At 35.1% G+C, this 26,592-nt stretch overlaps 1 protein-coding gene across 1 annotated transcript in view; it reads left to right on the top strand.

Annotated features, from left to right (window-relative positions):
• Window positions 1-23,602: 23,602 nt before the first annotated feature.
• SLC26A7 (solute carrier family 26 member 7) overlaps window positions 23,603-26,592 on the top strand; it is a gene marked incomplete at both ends in the record, with an annotated part of 179,798 nt that continues 176,808 nt past the window's right edge. Inside the window, one exon of the mRNA XM_079901703.1 lies at window positions 23,603-23,795. Coding sequence (XP_079757829.1) covers window positions 23,603-23,795 — 193 coding nt within the window. The remainder of the gene's footprint in view (window positions 23,796-26,592) is intronic.

The raw sequence follows: 26,592 nt of genomic DNA, 5'->3' as shown, positions 1-26,592 counted from the left end.
CTTAGTGATAGGTTACAACCTGAGCTCTGTGATGGTATGTATTTCCAATCAAGTTGTCTATATCAAAATAAGAGGGCCTATGGAAAAACAGTAGGGTGAGTTTAACATAAACATAATACAGTTTCCTTTCCATTACTTTTTTTTATTGGCATATAGTTGCTTTACAATGTTGTTTCTGTTGTACAATGAAGTGAATCAGCTATAGGTATACATATATCCCCTCCCACTTGGACCTCCCTCCTACCCCCACGCCACCCATCCCACTCATCTAGGTCATCACAAAGTACTTTTTAAAAGGTGTTCTTGGAAACTCATATCTGTGAAAAAACTCTGGGTCTATTTGGTATACCTACTAATATTTTTATTCACAGGAGGAAACCTTAATTTAGGATTGCTAGGTAAAACACAGGATTCCCATTTAAATTTGTGTTTCAGATAAATGATTTCTTAGCATAAGTATGTCCCATACAAAAATCTGTGTTTCTGGTACACAATAAATATATACATTTTTTTGTATAAATATGTCCCCAATATTGCATGGGGCATATCTATATTAAAAATAATTTCTTATTTATCTGAAATGCAAATTTAAGGTCTCCTGTATTTTAATTTGCTAAATCTGTCAACATTACCTTATCTATTATTTCAGTTAACTTGGGGCAGTTTAACAAAACTCACTCAATTTTCTCCCTTTCTATCTTGGACTCTCTCCCTTCACTATTTCCCCCTCCATTTCTGAGGAATATATATTTGTCCTTTTAGAGGATGATCCTATGATCTGTATCCTTTATCCTTTTGCTTCCTGCTTCTCTTCAGACTTGCTCCATTTGTTATCATAATCCCTGTCTCATTTTCACTGTTTTTCTCACTATCATGTCTTTTTCCCATCTATAAAAGTGATTAGAGATTTGTACCTCAAAAAAACCTCAAGCTTCTTCTCTACCCTATTTGGTTATACTTCTTCAAAGAGCAGACCCTATTTTCTTATCACCCATTTACTCTTCAAACAACTGCAACTGGTAATAAAACTTTTCTCCCCAAACTCATTCAACAGCTTTCTAATTGCTAAATTCCATACTTTTCTAAGCCCTCATCTTTCTTTTTTTTCCTCTCTATTTGATGGTGTTCCATCTCTAATTCTTTATTTTAGTCTCTCTGTATTTTTTCTCATGGATGAATCATCACCTTCTTCTTGTGATAGAGTCTCAGATTCTCATTGTAGAATGAGAATTGTATCTCCATTGTAGTAATGACATCACCATATAATATACTCAGTCACATAAACACATTCTTCTTTGACATTTTTTGGCCTCCAATTTTTCTGCTGTATTACGTGGCTTCTACATCTGCTACATTCTTGCATCTCTCTATTTCTTTTGATTTTCAATCTGATTATTACCATCAAAAGGAAAAGGATTCTTCAAAAGGATTTAAGATTGACAGTAAAAGAATTGTATTTCATCTTTCTTGCCTTCATCCCCTTAACTGATGATTATCCTGGGACTGCCAGAAGTAAAAGGCATATTCTGTGGTGGGGTTCTTCTTTTCTGGACTTGTGAATAAGTTGATAATCTCTCTGCTTTCAGCTGGTCAATATTTGACAGTGATCTTCTAGTCCATGAGAATGGAGGTTAGATATGAAAGTAATTCTTTTCTCCTATACATGAAATGGGTCATCAGATTCAGAAATTGCTTTATTGCTGAATGTGATATAGGTACTTTCACTACATTCACTGTTTTGGGCATTATCTGCTTAAGATGCTGATTAGAATGTGAGAAAGATAATACATACAATCTACCTTATTCCTAATCTCAGAAATCAATTCCAGAAGTGAAGTTTAGACCTTGAATTTTAAAATCTATTGTTCTTGGTTTTACAATCCTAATTATGTTAAGTCTCCTGAAGTATAATTCTTCCTCATCCTTGGGACTTCCTTGGGAATGAATAATCCATGGAGATGTATCAGAAAACATTCTGATCATCCAGTGTAATTTTTAAAGCAACCAATTAAAACTGGCTTCAAATAATAAGACTGTTCATTGGATTGGAGACTTTTGGAGTATAAATTTAATTAAGTGGAGTTTTTCTTTTAAGTACAGGTTAATAGGCTGTCCACCAAAAGTAATCCCTTCTCTATAGACAGCTGAAAGAATTGACAGGCATAAATACTTGTGCTACGAAGCATATTCATCACTTCTTACTTCACACGAGTTTTAAGTTTCTAGGTACAGTAAAACCTTGTTTTTATAGATTGAGTTGAGACCCCCAGTCAATTTGTTAAAAGCAGTTTATAGATGAAAATATTTCTCCTGGCTCTCATAAAGAATTAATTTAGATTAATAACTGCTAGAGCAATAATGTTAAGTTTACACTCCCACCAATAACCATGGCATATATCACTAAGAGATTTATGCAAATTTTCTTGCTGAGCATGGTGGATGCACTGCTTCAGAATTCTTCTGAACTCATTTCAGTAATTCAGTTGAAGAACTAATTCATCTGTTTGACCCAGGATATGGATGGCTTTTTTGTTAATCATTTTCAGAATGTAGAACGTGTAAATACAAGAAGATAAAGTCAAGAATTTAGGCATTTCAGGATCACCTTGAGGACATGACGAAGGTTAGAGTCTGAAAAGGAAGAATGGAGTTGACATGCAGATCTTCAAACTAAACAGGGATATGTGACCATTTTTGGGGGGAGGATAAATAATGTCATAGTCCAATTCAGAATTTTGATTTCAAGCAAGGCAGATAGAAATAGATTTGTTTTGTTATTCTATTTGGAATCTAAGTAGGCTGGTTTGCAAAAAATATAAACTGGATAAGATTGTTCATCCCAGAAGAAGAAAATATTCCATTCTAACTGAATAATGATAGGAAGTAAGACATACATGGTTTTCTTACTTTATGCTTTCAATGCATTAAGGCATATTAAAAAGTCAGTTCAAAACTATTGAAATACATTATTCAAATCGTCTTAGCAACTAATGAAAGAAATTTATAGGCGCTAACAACTAACATTTATCAGTGTTTTTCCCATATGCCAGACATTGTCCTTGGTACTCTACTTATCTAAGTCCTCCCCTCAAAGACCTTGAAAAGTTGGCATGGAATTTTAGTTTTGTTCACCAATGTGCTGGTTGCTTATCCAGTTTCATAGTACAACACTTCAACTATTTCTTTATTCTTGTTCTCCTTTTGATGTGAATAAAAAGTAATGTTCCCCGGGCTTGGTTTATCTCCTCTAGTATATTTTCTTTCTTTTTTTTTTTTTTTACTGCCAAATATATAGTGAATATGGTACAAAATATCATTGTAATCTATGTGCAATATAGGTCTTGCAACTTCTCATGTAAATTTCAGTTATGCCACTAGTTAATTGGGAGAATGAGAACTCTGGTACTATTCCCTACATGCTACTTCATTTTTTTTTTTTTTTTTTTTTTTTTTTTTTTTGCGGTACGCGGGCCTCTCACTGTTGTGGTCTCTCCCGTTGCGGAGCCCAGGCTCCGGACGCGCAGGCTCAGCGGCCATGGCTCACGGGCACAGCCGCTCCACGGCATGTGGGATCTTCCCGGACCGGGGCACGAACCCATGTGCCCTGCATCGGCAGGCGGACTCTCAACCACTGCGCCACCAGGGAAGCCCTACATGCTACTTCTTGAAGTGAAAGAAATGCTTTATGGAAGTCCTAAAAAGCACCTCAAAGATTTGAATTTTCAATAAGCTAAAATTATTTGAGTATTTGTCTACATCTTCCAATAAATGATAAATATTTCTTTCTCTTAATTTGATTCCACTGTCTGAGTTATACTTAGCCACCCAATTTGACTTCCTATGGGGACAAATAAGCTTAAGCACTGAGAATTTCTGAATATTATTATGTACGTTTTGGTAATAAGACATTAGTGGTAGAAACCCATATTTGAATTATGTCATTAAGTATGGAATGTAAACCAGCAAGAAAAAACTAGCTCAAAAGAAAAATATGTTTCATGGCTTCAAGGTCCCAGGAAATTCTAAGCATAAGTGCTCTAAATTCCCATTGGGAAGTCAGTTGATCCAGAAAACTAGACATCCTTAAGTATTGTGGAAATCAACATGTAACATGTTGAAGAATGTCCCAATAAGACCACCCAAAGGATGAATTTCTTATACATCTTACTGGCATAAGATGTTAGCCCAAAAAGCCTCATTGGAGCATGAGAACAATATCCACCAAAAAAAATGACATGATTAGTAAGATGTGTATCCTAGTGTTATTTGAAAAAAAAAAAAAAACTCCATAAAACTGGAAGAACCAAAGTATCTATTCCTAGGAAGATGGCTATGTAAACTTTGGTACATCTTTATGAGGGAATATTGTGCACTCATGAAAAAAATGGTGTTCTCTAAGAGTTTTTCATGATATAGCAAAGGCTTATAATATTCAGTGAAATAAAAAAAAGTTATGTGTACCGTATTGTCTCAACTATGTAAAGAAAAATATTTCATAGAAAAAAAATGGAACAAACTATATCAAAAATTTAATCAACAGTGTGATCATGGAACATATCTTTTTGTTTAACACCACCATTTCTATACTTTATAAAACTTTCTATTTTATAATAGTAATTTGATTATGTAATAATCAGAAAAATTAAAACTATTGGAAAAAATAAATGGCTTCTGAATTCTTATCAAAGTGCAGGTGTTCTACTTTTTGCCTTATTGCTCCTTGGCACAAAGTAGGCAAAACCATGGAAGCTGACCACGGAAAGTAAAAGCAATGGAATAAGTAGAAACTTGGGTTTTAATATTTGGTATATATATATATATATATATATATATATATATATGCATTTGGTTATTTTTCAGTTTTGTAAGTTTACTCATATTTCATATACACAATAATTATCTTTTGATAAAAATACTTCTTGTTGCAAGTGAGACCCTAAGAGTAATTATCAGTCCTGAATCTTAGACTAGCTCCCTATTTCATGCATAAAAAGCTGAGTGACAATTTCTCAGGAATGCTATAAAAATGTTTTCACACTGCTTGAATCCTTTTCATTAGGAGTCACCTCTAGGTACTATTTCAACTTTAAGACTTAAGACCTAATGAGGTAACACTACAAGATCTGTGCTAGTATTGAATTTCCACTAAAAGTAATTGCATAAATCAAACACTGTTTGAAAGTGTTGGGGAAACTTGCTTTTTTGATGATCCCTTTGTGGAAATATAGGCTGTATGGAGTATTTTAGACACTTTTCTTCTGGGTAACACAGCAATCCCAGAGTCGATTTTTTTTCTCTGTTATTACGATACCTTGTAGATGAGACTCTGTACCCAGGGGGAAAGTCTAATGAAGTTATTAGACAAACTCTATTATCTCTTTTAATAGAAGTACTAAACTGAAAAATTACATGACTACTGAAGACATATTTGATTTCAGTAATAAGTTTGATATGAATTCTTAAGATACCTTTGTGGACAAGATGAAAAAAACATTCTATTTGACTGACTGTTCTCAATTCCTACTAAATAAATTTCAGTCTGAAGGACAGAGTCTAGTAGATGTATCTCGGTTTTCTTATTTATTGATTTGAATAAGGACTTATATGACATGCTTCATCAATTTTTGGGTAATGCTGTGGACTGTGTTATGTCTCCCAAAATTCATATGTTAAAGTCCTAACCCCCAATATGATGGTATTTGGAGATGAGGCCTTTAGGAGATAATTAGTTTCAGGTCATGTCATGAGGTACTTCTGCTTTCTCTCTGCTGTATGAAGACAAAGTGAGAATATGGCTCTTTGCAAGCCAGGAAGAGGGCCCTCATCAGGAACCAAATTGGCCAACTCCTTGATCTTATACTTCACAGTCTCCACAACTGTGAGAAATAAATTCCTGTGGTTTAAGTTATCCAGTATCTGGTATTTTATTATGGCAGCCTGAGCTGACTAATAATACAGGTAACAATGTTTGGAGGAATAGCTCATACGTTTAAGTGAAGTACATAATTATCAGTATTAATAATGACTAGATCAGATTCAGAAAGATTTTATCACAACAAATTAATTGACCAGATTCAATATATCAGGTAAGGTTTAATATAAAACTTGATGCTTAGATTTTTATAAAAAGTCTCCTACATAATAAAGGATGGAGAATATATCACTTAACAGAGTAGGTTTGGAAAAAGAGTTTAATTGTATGGTATTGTTTACACTTTTCAAGCCAGAACACAGCTAAACACTGTTAAATTTTGGTATCACATACTAAAAGGAAAATCGGCAAGTTGTAGCAAATCATGAGGAGGGTGATCATAATGATGGACAATTTTAAAGTCATATTACATGGGGACCTTCCTGGCCTGGTGGCACAGTGGTTAGGACTCTGCACTCCCAATGCAGGGGGCCCGGGTTTAATCCCTGGTCAGGGAACTAGATCTCACATGCATGCCACAACTAAGAAGCCTACCTGCTGCAACTAAGACCCTGCACAACCAAATTAAAAAAACAAAATCCTTCTTCATGTATAAATAAATAAATTAATTAATTGAAAGTCATATTATATGATAATTTCCAGCTAGAATGGAGTTGCAGGAACATTTATCTTCCTGCCTGAAACAAATAAGAACCTGACAAAATATGAAATAATATTGTCAAGATTTTGGACATCGGGCAACAAAAGACAATAATCTTGGAGAGGTTGGAAACAAATGAAATGAGCCCAGTGATTGTCCCAATTTACTGCTAGGAGAGTTTCCAGGCCATTGTGCAGCAGAGTATGAAGGTGGAGGAGAACCCAGGAGGAGACAGTCTCCCTAAGTTGAAGAGAAGGACCTGGAAGTCTGGAGAGGCTGAAGCAGCTGGATTTCACATGGCAGAGTGCCAGAGAGAGAGCCCCAGAAATCTGCACATGTGCATAGTGTTAAGCCAAGTAAAGATTTGCACAGAAGTGTAGGGAATTTACAGACACTGGGAAAATGATTAGAAGGAGCAATCCCAGGGACTCACACAAGGTTCATGTTTCTATTACCCAGAGTGAAAATTCCATAGTCCACAGAGCATCAACTGGCAACGAGTTCTGCCACAATAGTGGGAATAAATGTTGCTCTTGTCCCACCTATCAGTATAATTCAGGTTTGGCTTTTAAGTTTTGAGATGAAGAAAAAGATGCATGGAATTAACAGTAGATTAGACATGGTAGAGTAAAGAATTAGTGAACCTGAAAACATAGTAAGAAAAACTACTCAAAATGAAAGAAAAACATGCCTTAAAAAAATACACAAAGCACTGTTAAACTGTGTGACAACATCAAGTAGCCTAATATATATTTATTTGGAGTTTCCAAAGGAAGTAGGATAGAAAATATTTCGGTAGATAATTGCTAGACATTTTCCAAAAGTGTTAAAAACTGTAAACTCACAGATCTAAGAAGCTCAACAAACAACAAGCACAAATAAATAAAGAAATAAATAAGAGCAAAATACGATGGAAGGAAGAAACACCAAGGTACAGCATAATGAAATTACTTTAAACCAATGGTAAATAAAAACCTTTTTTAAAAATAAATTTTTAGAATAGATATTTATTGGAGTATAATTGCTTCACAATACTGTGTTAGTTTCTGGTGTACAGCAAAGTGAATCAGCCATATGCATACATATATCCCCATATTCTCTCCCTCTTACACCTTCCTCCCACCTTCCCTATCCCAAATGAAGTGATAGTAGCATCGAGATACATACACTACCAAATGCAAAATAATTAGCTAGTGGGAAGCAGCAGCATAGCACAGGGAGATCAACTCGGTGCTTTAAGATGACCTAAAGAGAACATCTGAAAAGCCTCTAGAGGATAAAGAAAACATGTACAGAAGAACAATAAAGATGGCAAAAAAAATTCCTTGCTGGAAACAATGCAAGCTAGGTGACAGTGGAGCAATGTCTTTAAAGTACTAAAACAAGAAGAAAATGACAATAACAGCAAAAAATACCTGCCAACCTAGAATTCTACACCTAATGGATTTATCTTTCAAAAACAAAGGCAATGGGGCTTCCCTGGTGGCACAGTGGTTAAGAATCTGCCTGTCAATGCAGGGGACTGGGTTCTAGCCCTGTTCTGGGAAGATCCCACATGCCACGGAGCGGCTAGGCCTGTGAGCCAAAACTACTGAGCCTGCGCGTCTGGAGCCTGTGCTCTGCAATGGGAGAGGCTGTGACAGTGAGAGGCCCATGCACCACGATGAAGACTGGTCCTGCTCTCGCCACAACTGGAGAAAGCCTTCACGCAGAAACGAAGACCCAACACAGCCAAAAATAAATAAATAAGTTTATTAAAAAAAAGAAACAAAACAAAACAAAACAAAAAACAAAGGCAATGAATCTGTAGATTGCTTTGGGTAGTATAATCATTTTCACAACACTGATTCTTCCAATCTAAGAACATGGTATGTCTCTCCATCTATTTGTGTCAACTTTGATTTCTTTTAACTGTATCTTATAGTTTTCTGCTTACAGGTCTTTTACCTCCTTACGTAGGTTTATTCTAGGTATTTTATTCTTTTTGTTGCAATGGTAAATGAGATTGTCTCCTTAATTTCTATTTCTTATCTTTTGTTGTTAGTGTATAGAAATGCAATAGATTTATGTGTATTAATTTTGCATCCTGCAACTTTACTAAATTCGTTGATTAACTAGTAGTTTTCTAGTGGCATCTTTAGAATTTTCTACATATAGTATCATGCCATCTTCAAACAGTGACAATTTTACTTCTTCTTTTACAGTTTGTATTATTTTATTTTATTTTTCTCCTCTGATTGCTGTGGCTAGGACTTCCAAACTATGTTGAATAATATTGGCGAGAGTGGACACCCTTGACTTGTTCCTGATCTTAGAGGAAATGCTTTCAGTTTTTCACCACTGAGAATAAGTTTGCTGTAGGTTTGTCATATATGGACTTTATTATGTTGAAGTAGGTTGGCTCTATGCCCACTTTCTAGAGAGTTTTTATCATAAATGGGTGTTGAATTTTGTCAAAATATTTTTCTGCATCTATTGAGATGATCATATGGTTTTTATTCTTCAATTTGTTACTATGGTGTATCACATTGATTGATTTGTGTATATTGAAGAATCCTTGCATCTTTGGGATAAATCCCAGTTGATCACGGTTATAATCCTTTTAATGTGCTGTTGTATTCTGTTTGCTAGTATTTTGTTGAGGATTTTTGCATCTATGTTCATCAGTGATATTAACCTGTAGTTTTCTTTTTTTGTAGTATCTTTGTCTGGTTTTGGTATCAGGGTGATGGTACTCTTGTAGAATGAGCTTAGGAGTGTTCCACTCTTTGCAAATTTTTGGAAGAGTTTGAGAAGGATAAGTGTTAGCTCTTCTCCAAATGTTTGATAGAATTCACTTCTGAAGCCATATGGTTCCAGAACCAAAATCTTTATTGAAAGATTTTAAATCACAGTTTCAATTTCAGTACTTTTGATTGTTCTGTTCATATTTTCTATTTCTTCCTGGTTCAGTCTTGGAAAGTTATACCTTTCTAAGAATTTTTCCATTTCTTCCAGGTTGTCCATTTTTATTGGCATATAGTTGCTCTTATAATCTTTTGTATTTCTGTGGTGTCAGTTGTAAGTTCTCCGTTTCCATTCCTAATTTTATTGATTTGAGCCCTCTCTCTTTTTTTCTTAATACATCTGGCTAAAGGTTTATCAATTTTGTTTATCTTCTCAAAGATCCAGCTTTTAATTTTATTGACCTTTGCAATTGTTTTCTTCATTTCTATTTGATTTATTTCTGCTCTTATCTTTATGATTTCTTTCCTTCTACTAACTTTGGATTTTGTTAGTGCTTCTTTCTCTAGTTGCTTTAGTGTAATATTAGATTGTTTATTTGAGATTTTTCTTGTTTCTTGATGTAGGATGGATTGCTATAAACTCCCCTCTTAGAACTGCTTTTGCTGCATCCCATAGGTTTTGGGTTGTCATGTTTTCATTGTCATTTGTCTCAAGGTATTTTTTGATTTCCTCTTTGATTTCTTCAGTGATCTATTGGTTCTTTAGTAGCGTGTTGTTTAGCCTCCATGTGTTTGTATTTCTTACTTTTCTTTCCCCTGTGTAATCCCTATAAAATTACCAATGGCATTTTTTACAGAAGTAGAACAAAATATTTGACCATTTGTATGGAAACACAAAAGACCCGAATAGCCAAAGTAATCTTGAGAAAGAAAAATCGAGCTTGAGGAATCAGGCTCTCTGACTTCAGACTATACTACAAAGCTACAGTAATCAAAACAGTATGGTAGTGGCACAAACACAGAAATATAGATCAATGGAACAGGATACAAAGCCCAGAGATAAATCCATACACCTATGGTCACCTAATCTATGACAACAGAGGCAAAAACATACAATGGAGAAAATACAGCCTCTTCAATAAGTGGTGCTGGGAAAACTAGACAGCTACATTTAGAGTAATGAAATTGGAACACTCCCTAACACCATACACAAAAATAAACTCAAAATGGATTAAAAACCTAAATGTAAGGATAGACACAATAAAACTCTTAGAGGAAAACATAGGCAGAACATCATTGACATAAATTGCAACAAGATCTTTTTTGACCCACCTTCTAGATAAATGAATATAACAAAAATAAACATATGGGACCTAATTATACTTCAAAGCTTTTGCACAGCAAAGGAAACCATAAACAAGAGGAACAGACATCCCTCAGAATGGGAGAAAATATTTGTAAATGAAGCAACTGACAAAGGATTTATCTCCAAAATATATAAACAGCTCATGTAGCTCAATATCAAAAAGCAAACAACCCAATAAAAAAATGGCGGAAGACCTAAATATACATTTCTTCAAAGAAGACATACAGATGGCCAAGAAACACATGAAAAGTTGCTCAAGTACACTAATTATTAGAGAAATGCAAATCAAAACTTCAATGAGGCATCACCTCACACCAGTCAGAATGGCCATCATCAAAAAATCTACAAACAATAAATGCTGGAGAGGGTGTGGAGTAAAGGGAACCCTCTTGCACTGTTGGTGGGAATGTAAATTGATACAACCACTATGGAAAACAGTTTGTAGGTTCCGTATAAAAGTAAACATAGAACCACCATATGACCCAGGAATACCACTACTGGGCATACGCCCAGAGAAAACCATAATTCATAAAGACACATGCACCCGAATGTTCATAGCAGCACTATTTACAATAGTCAGGACATGGAAGCAACCTAAATGTCCATCAACAGAGGAATGGATGAAGAAGATGTGATACATATATATATATATATAATGTAATGTTACTCAGCCATAAAAAATTAATGAAATCGGGTCATTTGTAGAGACATGGATGGAACTAGAGAGTGTCATACAGAGTGAAGTAAGTCAGAAAGAGAAAACCAAATATTGTATATTAATGCATATATGTGGAATCTAGAGAAATGTTATAGATGACCTTATTTACCCAGCAGAAATAGAGACACAGACGTAGAGAACAAATGTATAGATACCAAGGGGGGGAAGGGGTGGGTTGGGATGAATTGGGAGATTGGGATTGACACATATACACTCTTGATACTATGTATAAAGTAGACAACTGGAGCTTCCCTGGTGGCGCAGTGGTTGAGAGTCCGCCTGCCGATGCAGGGAACACGAGTTTGTACCCCGGTCTGGGAAGATCCCACATGCCGCGGAGCGGCTGGGCCCGTGAGCCATGGCCGCTGAGCCTGCACGTCCGGAGCCTGTGCTCTGCAACGGGAGACGCCACAACAGTGAGAGGCCCGCGTACCGCAAAAAACAAACAACAACAACAACAACAAAATAGACAACTGATGAGAACATACTCTATAGCACAGGGAACTCTACTTAATGCACTGTAGTGGGAGGGAAATGGGAAGGAAATCCATAGGGAGGGTATATATGTATATGTATGGCTGATTCATTTTGCTGTGTAGTAGAAGCTAACACAATATTGTAAAGCAACTATACTCCAATAAAATTTAAATAAAAACAAACAAACAAAAAAACCCAAAGGGAAGATAAAACATTTTTCAGATATATAAATAATTTATCCAGCAAACCTGCACTAGTAGAAATGTTAAAGTAAGTACTTCAGGCAGGAAAATCATACCAAATGAAAATCTGGAACTATCCAATGAAAAATGAAGAGTAGTGGAATGGTAACTCTGCAGGTAAATATAAAAGACTTTTAAAATTATTTTAATGTCTTTTAAAGATATGCAACTTTAAAGCAAAAAACTAATATATTTTATTTTGGGGTTATAACACATGTAAACATAAGTGTATGACAACTGTAGTACAAAGGAAAATGGAAGTATGCAGTTGTAATGTCCTTATACTAAATGTGAAGTGGTATGTTATCATTTGAAGATAGACTTTAATAGTTAAAGATGTACATTATAAAATCTAAAGCAATCATCAAAATAAGTTATAGTTAATAAACCAATGAAGGAGTAAAATAGAATCATACAAATAATCCAAAAGATGGTAACAAAAGGAAAAAGTGAAGAACTGATGAGATAAATATAGAATAAATGACAAATAGATAGATTTAAACCCAACCATATCAATAACCACTTTACATATAAATAATCTAAATACTCCAAATAAGGCAGAGATTGTGACACTGGATTACAAAACAGGACCCAACTCTATACTGCCTATAAGAAATCCACATTAAATACAAGGACATATAAATATTTACACATATTTCCTTCAGCATGAGTGTTATTGTTCCTAGAAATAGGAGAGCTGAAGCAGCAGTCATAGGTCCACAATCATGCACTTCTAAGGAAGTGAATTTCTAGCACTGTATGGGATAATTCCTTCTTGGTATCATCAGATCTTTTCAAGTCAAGCTGTGTCCCCAGCCATAGTTTATTTTACTTACTGTTTATCAATTGTTGGTCAGAAATGAGAAGGAGCTTTTACTAATCCTCAGTGAACTGCTGTTCTTTATTGTTTCCTTCCTTTTTTCTTCTTCCTTTCTCCTTCCTTCTTTCCTTCTTTCCTTTCTTTTTCAGTTCAGTCTGCTATAACAAAAAATATCATAGACTGGGTGGCTTAAACAACAGACATTTATTTCTCACATTTCTGAAGACTTGGAAGCCCAAGATCAAGACACCAGGAAATTCTATATCTGGCGATGACCTCTTCCTGGCTTGTAGATTCCCAGTTCCTTGCTGTATCTTCACATGACTGAGAGAGCAAGCTCTAGTCTCTTTCTCTTCTTATAAACGCACCAATCCCATCATGGTCTCCACCCTCAAGACCTTGTATAAAACTAATTACTTCACAAAAGCCCCACCTTCTAATACCATCTCACTGGTTGTTAGGGTTTCAACATAAAAATACTGGGGGGACACAAACCTGCAGTCCATAACACCTTCTGTTTTCCCTCCCTAGCCCCCCTCATCCTTCCCTCCTTTCTCTTTGAAAATGCCTTGGATCCTGGTAAAACATTCATTTGAAAGTACAAGTGATTCTTTTCCCTAGGCATTGTTTTACTTCACTAGAGCTATTTCCTTTTGACCCCTATTATGAGGCAAAATAAGCCACAGAACATAAACTAATGGCAGAAGAAAAAACATGTTAAACAGATTGTAAAGTGTTATTTAATCCAAAGACAGCAAAATAAGTTACGTTAGCAATCAACACTGAGAGCACAGGATTGTGCTCATTTTCTTTACTGGTTGGCCTATCATGAGTAAAATATTAACTGCACTGTTAAGGACTGTAATTGACATATATGTGCATCCACATTTAAATGTAGCAGTTTTTCTAAAATGAACAGCACCATAAAAGCATCAGAGCTTTTTTGGGATAGCACTAAATGAATTAGCCCTGAGAGGTTGTTATGTGTCACAGGGATTAGTATGAAGACTAAAGAGTGGGTATTTTATTTCATTTAAAATTTTTTTATTGGGGTATAGTTGTTTTTATGATGCTGTGTTAGTTTCTACCACACAGCAAAGTGGAGTTCCCTGTGCTATGCAGCAGGTTATTTTTTTTTAACATCTTTATTGGAGTATAATTTCTTTACAATGGTGTGCTAGTTTCTGCTTTCTAACAAAGTGAATCAGTTATACATATACATATATCCCCATATCTCCTCCCTCTTGCATCTCCCTCCCACCCTCCCTATCCCACCCCTCTAGGTGGTCACAAAGCACCGAGTTGATCTCCCTGTGTTATGCGGCTGCTTCCCACTAGCTATCTTTTACATTTGGTAGTGTATATATGTCCATGCCACTCTCTCACTTCATCCCAGCTTACCCTTCCCCCTCCCTGTGTCCTCAAGTCCATTCTCTACAACTGCGTCTTTATTTCTGTCCTGCCCCTAGGTTCTTCAGAAGCTTTTTTTTTTAGATTCCATATATATGCATTAATATACGATATTTGTTTTTCTCTTTCTGACTTACTTCACTCTGTATGACAGTCTCTAGGTTCATCCACCTCACTACAAATAACTCAACATTTCGTTTCTTTTTATGGCTGAGTGTATTCCATTGTATATATGTACCACATCTTTTTTATCCATTTGTCTGTCTATGGACATTTAGATTGCTTCCATGACCTGGCTATTGTAAATAGTGCTGCAGTGAACATTGGGGTGCATGTGTCTTTTTGAATTATGGTTTTCCCTGGGTATATGCCCAGTAGTGGGATTGCTGTGTCATACGGTAGTTCTATTTTTAGTTTTTTTAAGGAATGTACATACTGTTCTCCATAGTGGCTGTATCAATTTACATTCCCACCAACAGTGCAAGAGGGTTCCCTTTTCTCCACACCATCTCCAGTATTTATTGTTTCTAGATTATTTGATGATGGCCATTCTGACCGGTGTGAGGTGATACCTCATTGTAGTTTTGATTTGCATTTCTCTAATAATTAGTGATGTTAAGCAGCTTTTCATGTGCGTCTTGGCCATATGTATATCTTCTTTAGAGAAATGACTATTTAGGTTTTCCACCCATTTTTTCATTAGGTTGTTGTTGTTTTTTATATTGAGCTGCATGAGCTGTTTATATATTTTGGAGATTAACCCTTTGTCCATTGATTCGTTTGCAAACATTTTCTCCCATTAAGAGGGTTTTCTTTTCATCTTGTTTATAGTTTTCTCTGCTGTGCAAATGCTTTAAAGTTTCATTAGCTCCCATTTGTTTATTTCTGTTTTTATTTCTACTACTCTAGGAGGTGGGTCAAAAAAGATCTTTATAGTGTCCAGTCTTAATTTAGGTTTTTAATCCATTTTGAGTTTATTTTTGTGTATGGTGTTAGGGAGTGTTCTAATTTCATTTTTTACATGTAGCTGTCTAGTTTTCCCAGCAGCACTTATTGAAGAGACTGTCTTTTCTCCACTGTGTATCCTTGCCTCTTTTGTCATAGCTTAGTTGAGCATAGGTGCGTGGGTTTATCTCTTGGGTTTCTATCCTGTTTCATTGATCTATATTTCTGTTTTTGTACCAATACCATATTGTGTGGTATATTGTGAAGTCAGGGAGTCTGATTCCTCCAGCTCCAATTTTTTTTTCTCAAGATTGCTTTGGCTATTCAGGATCTTTTGTGTCTCCATACAGATTTTAAGAATTTTGTTCTAGTTTTGTAAAAAATACCATTGGTAATTTGATATGGATTGTATTGAATCTGTAGATTGCTTTAGGTACTATAGTCATTTTCACAATATTGATTCTTCCAATCCAAGAACATGGTATATCTCCCCATATTTGTGTCATCTTTGATTTCTTTCATCAGTGTCTTATAATTTTCTGAGTACAGGTTTTTACCTCCTTAGGTAGGTTTATTCCTAGGTATTTTATTCTTTTTGTTGCAGTGGTAAATGCGATTGTTTCCTTAATTTCTCTTTCTGTTCTTTTGTTGTTAGTGTATAGGAATGCAAGAGATTTCTGTGCATTAATTTTGTATCCTGCAACTTTACCAAATTCATTGATTAGCTCTAGTAGTTTTCTGATGGCATCCTTAGGATTTTCTATCTATAGTATCATGTCATCTGCATCTTGTTCCTGATCTTAGAGGAAATGGTTTCAGTTTTTCACCACTGAGAATGATGTTTTCTGTGGGTTTTCCATAAATGGCCTTTATTATGTTGAGGTAAGTTCCCTCTATGCCTACTTTCTAGAGAATGTTTATCATAAATGAGTGTTGAATTTTGTCCAAAGCCTTTTCTGCATCAAAAGCTTTTTCTGCATCAAAAGCTTTTTCTGCATGAGATTATCATATGATTTTTATCCTTCAATTTGTTAATATCATGTATCACATTGATTGACCTGCGTATATTGAAGAATCCTTGCTTTCCTGGGATAAACCCCATTTGATCATGGTGTATGATCCTTTTAATGTGTTGTTGGATTCTGTTTGCTAGAATTTTGTTGAGGATTTTTGTATCTATGTTCATCAGTGATATTGGCCTGTAGGTTTCTTTTTTTGTTATCTTTGTCTGGTTTTGGTATCAGGATAATGGTGGCCTCATAGAATGAGTTTGGGAGTTTTCCTCCCTCTGCTATATTTTGGAAGAGTTTGAGAAGGATAGGTATTAGGTCTTCTCTAAATGTTTGATAGAATTCATCTGTGAATCCACCTGGTCCTGGAATTTTGTTTGTTGGAAGTTTTTTTTTTTTTTTTTTTGCGGTACACGGGCCTCTCACTGTTGTGGCCTCTCCCGTTGCAGAGCACAGGCTCCGGATGCGCAGGCTCAGAGGCCATGGCTCACGGGCCCAGCTGCTCCACGGCATGGGGGATCTTCCTGGACCGAGGAACGAACCTGTGTCCCCTGCATCGGCAGGCGGACTCTCAACCACTGCGCCATCAGGGAAGCCCTGTTGGAAGATTTTTAATCACAGTTTCAATTTCATTACTTGTGATTGTTCTGTACACATATTTTATTTCTTCCTGGTTCAGTCCTGGAAGGTTATACCTTTCTAAGAATTTGTCCATTTCTTCCAGGTTGTCCATTTTATTGGCATTAGTTGCTTGTAATTGTCTCTTATGATGCTTTGTATTTCTGTGGTGTCCATTGTAACTTCTCTTTTTTCATTTCTAATTTTATTGATTTGAGTCCACTCCCTCTTTCTTGATGAGTCTGGCTAAAAGTGTATCAATTTTGTTTATCTTCTCAAAGAGCCAGGTTTTAGTTTTATTGATCTTTGCTATTGTTTTCTTTTTTTCTATTTAATTTATTTCTGCTCTGATCTTTATGATTTCTTTCCTTCTACTAATTTTGGGTTCTGTTAGTTCTTCTTTCTCTAGTTCCTTTAGGTGTAATGTTAGATTGTTTATTTGAGATTTTTCTTGTTTCTTGAGGTAGGATTGTATTGCTGTAAACTTCCCTGTTAAAACTGCTTTTACTGCATCCCATAGGTTTTGGATGGTTGTGTTTTCATTGACATTTGTCTCTAGGTATTTTTTGACTTACTCTTTGATTTCTTCAGTGATCTCTTTGCTCTTTAGTAGCATATTGTTTAGCCTCCATGTGTTTTTTTGACATTTTTTTTTCCTGTAATTTATTTCTAATCTTATAGTGTTGTGGTCAGAAAAGATGCTTGATTTGATTTCACTTTTCTTAAATTTACTGAGGCTTGATTTGTGACCCAAGAGGTGATCTATCCTGGAGAATGTTCAATGTACACTTGAGAAGAAAGAGTAATCTGCTGTTTTTGGATGGAATGTCCTATTAATATTGATTACATCTATGTGGTCTATTGTGTCATTTAAAGCTTGTGTTTCCTTATTAATTTGCTGTCTGGATGATCTGTCCATTGGCATAAGTGAGGTGTTAAAATCCCCTGGTATTATTGTGTTACTGTCGAGTTCCCCTTTTATGGCTGTTAGCACTTGGCTTATGTATTGAGGTGCTCCTATGTTGGATGCAGAAATATTTATAACTGTTATATGTTCTTGGATTAATTCCTCAATCATTATATAGTGTCCTTCCTTGTCTCTTGTAACATTCTTTATTTTAAAGTCTATTTTACCTGATATGAGTATTGCTACTCCAGCTTTCTTTTGATTTGTTTGCATGGAATATATTTTTCCATCCCCTCACTTTCAGTCTGTATGTGTCTGTAGGTCTGAAATGGGTCTCTTGTAGACAGCATATATATGGGTCTTGTTTTTGTATCCATTCGGCCAGTCTGTGTCTTTTGTTTGGAGCATTTAATGCATTCACACTTTAGGTAATTATTGATATGTATGTTCCTATTACCATTTTCTTAATTGTTTTGGGTTTGTTTTTGTAGGTCCTTCTCTCCTCTTGTGTTTCTCACTTAGAGAAGTTCTTTTGGCATTTGTTGTAGAGCTGGTTTGGTGGTGCTGAATTCTTTTAGCTTTTGCTTGTCTGTAAAGCTTTTGATATCTCTGTAGAATCTGAATGAGATCCTTGCTGGGTAGAGTAATCTTGGTTGTAGGTTCTTCCTTTTCTTCACTTTAAATACATCATGCCACTCCCTTCTGGCTTGCAGAGTTTCTGCTGAGAAATCAGCTGATTACCTTTTGGGAGTTCCCTTGTATGTATTTTTTCATTTTTCCCTTGACTTTAGTTTTTGTCAATTTGATTACTATGTATCTTGGTGCATTTCTCCTTGGGTTTATGCTGCCTGGGACACTCTGCACTTCCTGGACTTGGGTGGCTATTTCGTTTCCCATGTTAGGGAAGTTTTCAACTATAATTCTCTTCAAATATTTTCTCGGGTCCTTTCTCTCTCTCCTCCTTCTGGGACCCCGATAATGTGAATGTTGGTGCATTTAATGTTGTCCCAGATGTCTCTTAGGCTGTCTTCATTTCTTTTCATTATTTTTTCTTTATTCTGTTCTGTAGCAGTTATTTCCACCATTCTGTCTTCCAGGTCACTTATCTGTTCTTTTGCCTCAGTTATTCTGCTATTGATTCCTTCTAATGTAGTTTTCATTTCAGTTATTGTATTGTTCATCTCTGTTTGTTCTTTAATTCTTCTAAGTCTTTGTTAAACATTTCTTGCATCTTCTCAATGCTTGCATCCATTCTTTTTCTGAGGTCCTGGATCATCTTCACTATCATGATTCTAAATTCTTTTTCTGGAAGTTTGCCTATCTCCACTTCATTTAATTGTTTTTTCTGGGGTTTTATCTTGTTCCTTCATCTGTGACATAGTCCTCTGCCTTTTCATTTTTCCTATCTTTCTGTGATGGTGGTTTTCGTTCCACAGGCTTTGGGACTGTAGTTCTTCTTGCTTCTGCTGTCTGTCCTCTGGTCAACAGTGGGTATTTTAAATAGCAGATCTTGGCTAATTATTAATAGAAAAAAATGTTCTAACAATTAGAATGTCTGAAAATTGGAAAAAGCTATTTTTCTAAGCTTGTCAATTACAGTCATTAGAAGAATTAAAACATAGGTTGGATTCAGGGCTAGGCCAGCCTATATGACATTTTAAGCAAATTGTGAAAAAGGTACCATATCTACTGGATGAGTTAATTAAAGTTGCTCCCTCTGTGTTGATGTATCGCCATGTCAGTTACATGACTTAGTAGAACATGGATTCAGTTTCAGCTACTACTTACCTACTCAGATGGGAAACCTTTGCAACGTCCTCTTATTAGGAATGCTGTAGATCAACTTCCATAAGTAGGCTTGAGTTTGGAGTTAATGCCCTCCAATATTTATAAGTCTACCTTTCCAAGTGTAATGTGAATATAAATCACTGCTTTAGGTGTTCTGGTCTCCACATAGACCACATTCAAAGAAGCATAATGTCACAATAAAAAGTAACGTGAGAAGAATTTCAGTCTTTACTAGTGTTTCTCAAAAACTATTAAATGTGATCCAGTTTCTAGTGCACAACTTTTCTTAAAATGTTTTTCTTTAACATTTTTCTTCATTTGTGCCTGGCTCAGTTCTCTCTTTTTTCATAATTTCTCCAGAGCAATTTTCCTGTCACACACTAACCCTCTAAAACTCTCTCTGAAACTCCTGTCCATGAGGTTTTCTCTTTTTTGTCTCATCTCTTTCTTCTGCATTTATTCTAGTTTTTCCTCTCCACATTCTTCATATTCTATAATATAAGAGAAAGGAATCATGTTGAAAAAGATAGGATTTTCCTTATATTATGAAAGAATAGGGAGAGTTTGAGCAAGTAAAAAAAGAATCTTTCCTTATTTTTCCCACTACTATCTCTAACTCTCTTTCTATCTCTATCTATTTTCCTGATTCTTTAACAGCACAGTCTGGAAACTAGGCTGAGATAGATTAAATGATTCTTTGGTAATTTCAAGAGTAGGGACATTCATATGTTAATACTTACTGAGTAGATCCTATGTCTGCAGAACCTTCCATTAGATCCTGAGGAAAGAGGCAAAGCAAGTTATGTGAATAATCCCTACTCACACGGAATTTACAGTTTCATGAGCCAGACTGGTTAAAATCACATGCAATAAATTTCGAGGAAGAATATCAATAGACAGTGAAAATGACTATAGCTGTATACCCATGAATAGCCTGGTTACCTGGATCTTGGGTGTTCAGCAAGAACAGAACTGTGGGGAAGCCAGGGAAATTTTCATGGAAGAGGTAAGTATTGAGTAAATGTTTAGACAAGGAAAAAAACATGGAACTAGGGAAATTAGTATAGAGATAAACTGAAGAGTCAGTGTGCAGCAGACAGCAAGTATACTAACCTGCTAGAACACAGGGTCTAGGCAAGGTGGGAAGCCTTTATTCTCACTGGGACTACAACTCTCCATCCTTTGAGCGCCCATAACACTCATTGTGTGACTTGATTGTTAGTTTATCCTATTCTGCCTTTTTCTATTTCCTTCATTAAATAACCCCTAGAAAATAGACAATATCTTCCCCTCCCCCATCCTTCTATCGCATTTCCCACAGTCTAGCAAAATGTGATTCATCAATAAATAGTTGCTGATTTAAATAGAGTTGATATGTAGTTAGAGGAGGGATAGAGATGTGGAGAAAGGGTCACATGCTTGTGCTAATGAGTTTAAGTGTAGTATTGGAAATCACTGGAAGTTCTAACATGTCAGGGATGTGATCAAAATATTTTAGGAAAAAGAATTTTTCTGTTGTTCTACATGGGAGGTGGAAGATAAGTTCAACTTTTTATTTGCATAGGTGTTACCTGGACATTTGAGAAGAGATATCTTATATAGATGACATGTAGTACTGAACTTTAAGCTAATTTTAGCCATTGAAACTTTTGAATAAATACGTTTACTCTTGAATTTTATGGGCTAGGTAAAGTGCTCTAAGAGTATCGTGGGTGTGAATAAATTTTTTCACAAAGGATTTTTGGTATTGCTGGTTATAATCAATCAATCCTACTCTTGATACCATGCTTTGGAGTGAGATTTTGGCATGTTTTAAATAATGTCTAAGCACATGGAGTTGGAAGAAAACCTGGAGTTGTAATTCCAGATTTATATTTAACAAAATATTTTTAGGAAAGATTTACTGTAACTTTTAGGAGTTTTATCTCTTTTATTGAGAGACTACAGAACTATTTTATCAAACTAATTTCTTTTCCCTCCTGGTCTTAGGATGTTTTAGAGCAATTGCTGGCACTAATATGATTAGATATTTCTATATAGATTCATTTTCAATTCTAAAAATTCTATTCATGTGAATTCTTTGTTACCAACATTGAACACAGATTTTTTTTTTACATGATTGAAATTACACAAATCATAGCGGTTGATTGGTGATTTCAGTATTTAAGCTTTCAATTATTCTTCTCATTTTGTTAACATGGATTTGAATTTTTCACCTAGATATGTTTAGAAAAAAAACTTTACTCTTTATTTTGACTATAAACATAATAATACTCAGTTTATATACAGCTTCTGTATTTCTTTGTTTATGTAATGAGTAGAGTATATAAAACAAAGTTAGATTTCTATTTGTGAAGAAAAAGCAACATAGCGTCTCTATTAAAGGTGGATTTCCTTATCTGATGAGTCTACCTCTGACACCAGAAGAATAGGGCTAAAATACTACAACTGAGTCTCTGATGGGACTCCAAATCTAAATTAATGAAAGGTTCATAAATGTAACATATGTAAACAATTGGAAAAACACAAAGCAAATTTATTCTGTACACATGAATAAAGTGTACATATATCACTACATATTTAGGATTCAATGGATTTATAAAAAGAGAGGTATTTTTGCACAGATAGAAAGCCAGTGATGTCATTTTGGGAAGACTGAAAGAGTAGATATTCACCTTAATTTAAAAACAATGGGAAAAAAGTACAGCAGGGAATCTTGGAGGTAGCCAAGGTGTCCAAGTACTTCGTTATTCTAAAGACTTCCAGAAAATGGATCTCTACTCTCTGGACAAATAGGCATTAAAAGGGCTCCAGCAAACTCTATACATGGTATTCTTTTCCTTAACTTCACAATTTTAGTTAATATATTGGCTTTTTGGTTTAATTCGAATGGCACAGCTCATAAATGCAGGCTTTTTATTCTGGGGGCTGGGCCTTACAATCATAAAATAAAGGTCTTTGACAGCCTGACTGTTCCATTATAAAATGTAACATCCTTTTTAAAATAGAGAAACCCCCCAAAAGTCATGTGAAAAGAGGCCAGAATCATAAAAAATATTGGGGACATTTCAAACAGTAGTATGAACCATATGTCATTCTTCAGAAATTTCAGTTACAAGAGCACGAGTGTGAGAATTATATAATTGGAAAAATAGAGAAAACTGAATGAAAAATTCAGAGACAGGAAATAACTGTTGCCACAAATAATTGTTCATTGTATGCATATTTTCTTAGCCCATGAAATGAAATTTCAGTTTGTTTATGAGAACTGGCTATTCTGTTCCCAGACTGGGCAGTGGCTGTCTGAATGTTTCTGTATGAATGAAAATCTCGTCTCCCAGGCAAAAAAAAAATAAAGACATTTAGCAATGCCTCTTACGTTTCTGAATGTTTTAGAACTGGTAGTTGTTTGATATATTGAAAATATACACTCCCCAAAGAAGTAAATCTAGATTCTCTGAACACATTTTGCATGGCAAACCTCTCTGGCAATTTTATGGTTTTGCATAGCTTGTAGGGAGAGACGGGAATAGCTAAATGCGTCCTAGGTTCATTAGCATAACCCTGCCCACTTCCAACACATGCCCAGAACTACCTCATTAGCTGCTGGGATTTAAGCCAAAGCATAAGACTACAGTGAATATAAGGGGAATTACTGGCAAGAGAACTCTACACCAACTTAACACTGAATCCATTACTTTTCCAAGATGAGAAAAATATTATACTAATAGGGACCATTTCTCCATCTCATTCAAATAAGAATTCAAGGTTTTAGTCTGTATCTTTCATCTAGCATAATTAGCTGTACCATAATAACACATACAGCCTGGCTGCATATATTTAAGTGCTGTCTCTCTCCCTCTTTCTTTTATTGATTTATTTTCTGGATTGCTTTGACATTGTAAACCACAGACGAGTTGGAGCCTGGCATTGAAAGGAGGTGTTCTGCAACGATTTTTTTTCTTGTTTAAAGAAGTTTACTTCTACAAGAGGTAATCTGAAAATGACAGGGGCAAAGAGAAAAAAGAAAAGTGTGCTCTGGAGCAAGATGCATATGCCCCATTGTGAAGACTTTAAACAGTGGTGTAGAAGGCGGCTACCTATTTTGGAATGGGCAACACATTATAATCTGAAAGAAAACTTGCTTCCAGACACTGTGTCTGGGATAATGCTGGCAGTTCAACAGGTGACACAAGGTAATGTACTGCATTTGATTTTCCTGTTTTATGCAGAATAGATACCACTTTGCTTTCTTGGAAGAGTATTGTGACCTAAGATCTACTAATGAAATGTATTTTAATTAACTTTGGGGGAATAAACACATTGAATATCTGTATACAAATGTTTTCCTAGTTGTCTTTTTTTTTTTGCTATTTTTTGATACCTAATAAGCATCAAACCAAATTTTTAATGGCATTATATATTTGCAATGTTAAAATTCATACTATATGAGTAGAGATCAATAATTTCAGTAATTGTGGGAGAATGAGTTTTTATAGTTTGACCTTGCTGATACAGCTTTCTACTTAAGCTGAATCAAGCTATAAAATATCTCCTGGCTTGAACAAGTCATTTGTAAACCTAATTAGCAGCATACAATTACCTTTGTAGTCTTGAGAGTTGCTATAAGCAAGGAGCAGACCTTTCCGTACATAAAGGAGGCTCTTTGCCAAGATCATTATTTGCAAAGAAAATCCTGTGTGTCCTTAGAGCTTACGTTTTCACATGCCGATTTAATTCTGTATCACATTACATACTGTTTGTTTCTCAATACGAAATTTAAACTGTTGAGAAGTCTGATTTTAACTTTCCCAAAGCAGATTATAAATGATATTCTGGATTTAGATAGATGTTTCTCTTGGTGAAAGCTCTTAGGTAACTAGTGTGCATACAGTGTATGATCATGTATGTGTTTTTTGTGTGTGTATTTTCCTGAAAGGTATATTCATTGTATTTTTTAAAATTAATTCAGGTAATAATTTTCTACCTGTAGCAAGAAAAGGAACTGATTTTTTCAACCTTGAGAATTTGTAAAATATTCCTTGGCACAGATTCTGTAGATTTATGTTTTTTTGCAGTTTTACTACCTCCCTGGCTTGAACTATTATTCATACCATTAAATTATAAGCACTTTTCTAACTGAATTATTCTGTAGCTGGAACAAACTGGTTTATGTGTTTCTGTTTTTAGTATGATCAGGAACATCTGCACTGGTGGCTTTACTTTAAGATCCATAATACTATCATACTTTCTGGGATTCCATTTCCCTGAATAGTCTTCTATGATATTTTTAATGACCATTTTGCCAAAAGCAAAGCATAGTAGTCTTTCATAAAAATGCAAAGTAAATAGCAGGTTAAGGCATTTTTTAGGATTGTATTTATTGAATTTTTAATTCGAAATGAAACACTACCATGGACTTTGAAACTAAGGTGATGAGCTTACAAGGACTTTTTCACCAGATAGTTTCAGTATATTTTATAAATTTATTTTGCTTTAATTTATTGTAAAGTGAAAGAAGAATATATTTCTAAAACTAAATATTTTTCATCTTTGTTAAATATCAGGTTAATAAGAAAATTTGGGGATATGATAAAGATACCTGTGATACATCATTAGCATTATCATTTATGTGTCTTTGGTAGTTAATTGTATGGCTTTTCCTTGGATATAAATATTGAGGGGTTTTGTTTTATGAGTCATGCATTTCACCGGTTATGAAGAAATATGTTACCAGCCCCCGACTGATGAGAAGCACAAAGCTTACTCAGCCCTTGTGTCTTGGAAGTTATGGATCTGGCTCTTGGTTCTCTTGGAAGGCTCCCAGTGATTGGGCAAGGAAGCTACACTGCTAGAAAGAACTTAAAGGTCTTTGTTGGTGTATGGACAGACTAATCCTTCTAAAAGTACTTTAAAAACAATTCTCTCAAACTTTCTCATGCTTACTCACTATGGGTAAATATCATAAGTTACCATTTGTTGTAAGGGGCATTGTTGTAAATCCCTTATATACATTATCTTACCCTATCACAACAAAATCCCAAATGATAGCAGTCCTCCATTTTCCACATGAGAAAGTGGAAGCTTAGACAAGTAAATAATTTTCCCTGGAATTCATGCCTGATAAGTGATAGAGTTAGGACTTGATTCCAAAGCTAACACTCAACATTTTATGCTTTATACTCTACACTGCCAAAATAACTAGACTTTTTCATAATACCAATGTTATTAGTAATAGAAGGCATTTCTTTGGAAAGGTGCAAACATCCTTTCCTTTAAATTGTCTTTGCATTTAGGTTTCACCCCTGTAGATTTCAGACTCAAAGGCAGAGTGACAAGGGAAATAACTACAGTAGAACATGGAGTAAGGAAGGCACTTAGATATCATTACCTGCTATTCATGTGAATACAGTATTGGCAATCATTATCAACTCAATTTCTTTAGGAAAAATTAGAAGAAAGAAGGGGTAAGTTTTGCTCTTGCATCATAATGCAAACAATAGAAACAAAGATCTGATTTTACTCTACCAGTCTTTGAAGCAGCTTTTCAGTTATTCAACATAGTTGAATTACATGAAATTGTTGAATTCAATGATTATTAACCTACAAATACAAAAAATTATATAATTCAATCCAGTAGTTGTTTTTAATTCTTCTTTCTCTAGAAATGCATTTAAAATTAAGGTTAAAGGAAACTAACATTTGAGTCTTTTCTATATGTCAAATACCAAGGAGCCATTTTAACTTACTTTATTAAAGATTTCCTAGTTGTTAAATATAGACACTTGTCAGTCATCATCACAATTGATTCCTCTGTAGTATTTTCTGTGTTGACTGTAGCCTTTTTAAAACCATTTCTTCTCTTGGGTTTTAGACACTGCTCTTCTGTTTATATTCTGCTACCTCTCTGGCCTTCTCTTATTATGAGCCTTTGCAGATTTTGCTTCCTACTCTACCGACCCATTAAACACTAGTGTCCTGGAGACTCAAACA

Source organism: Stenella coeruleoalba, assembly GCF_951394435.1.
Source record: "Stenella coeruleoalba genome assembly, chromosome: 17".
NCBI classification, from domain to species: Eukaryota; Metazoa; Chordata; class Mammalia; order Artiodactyla; family Delphinidae; genus Stenella; species Stenella coeruleoalba.
This window is presented reverse-complemented; position numbering and strand designations above follow the sequence as displayed.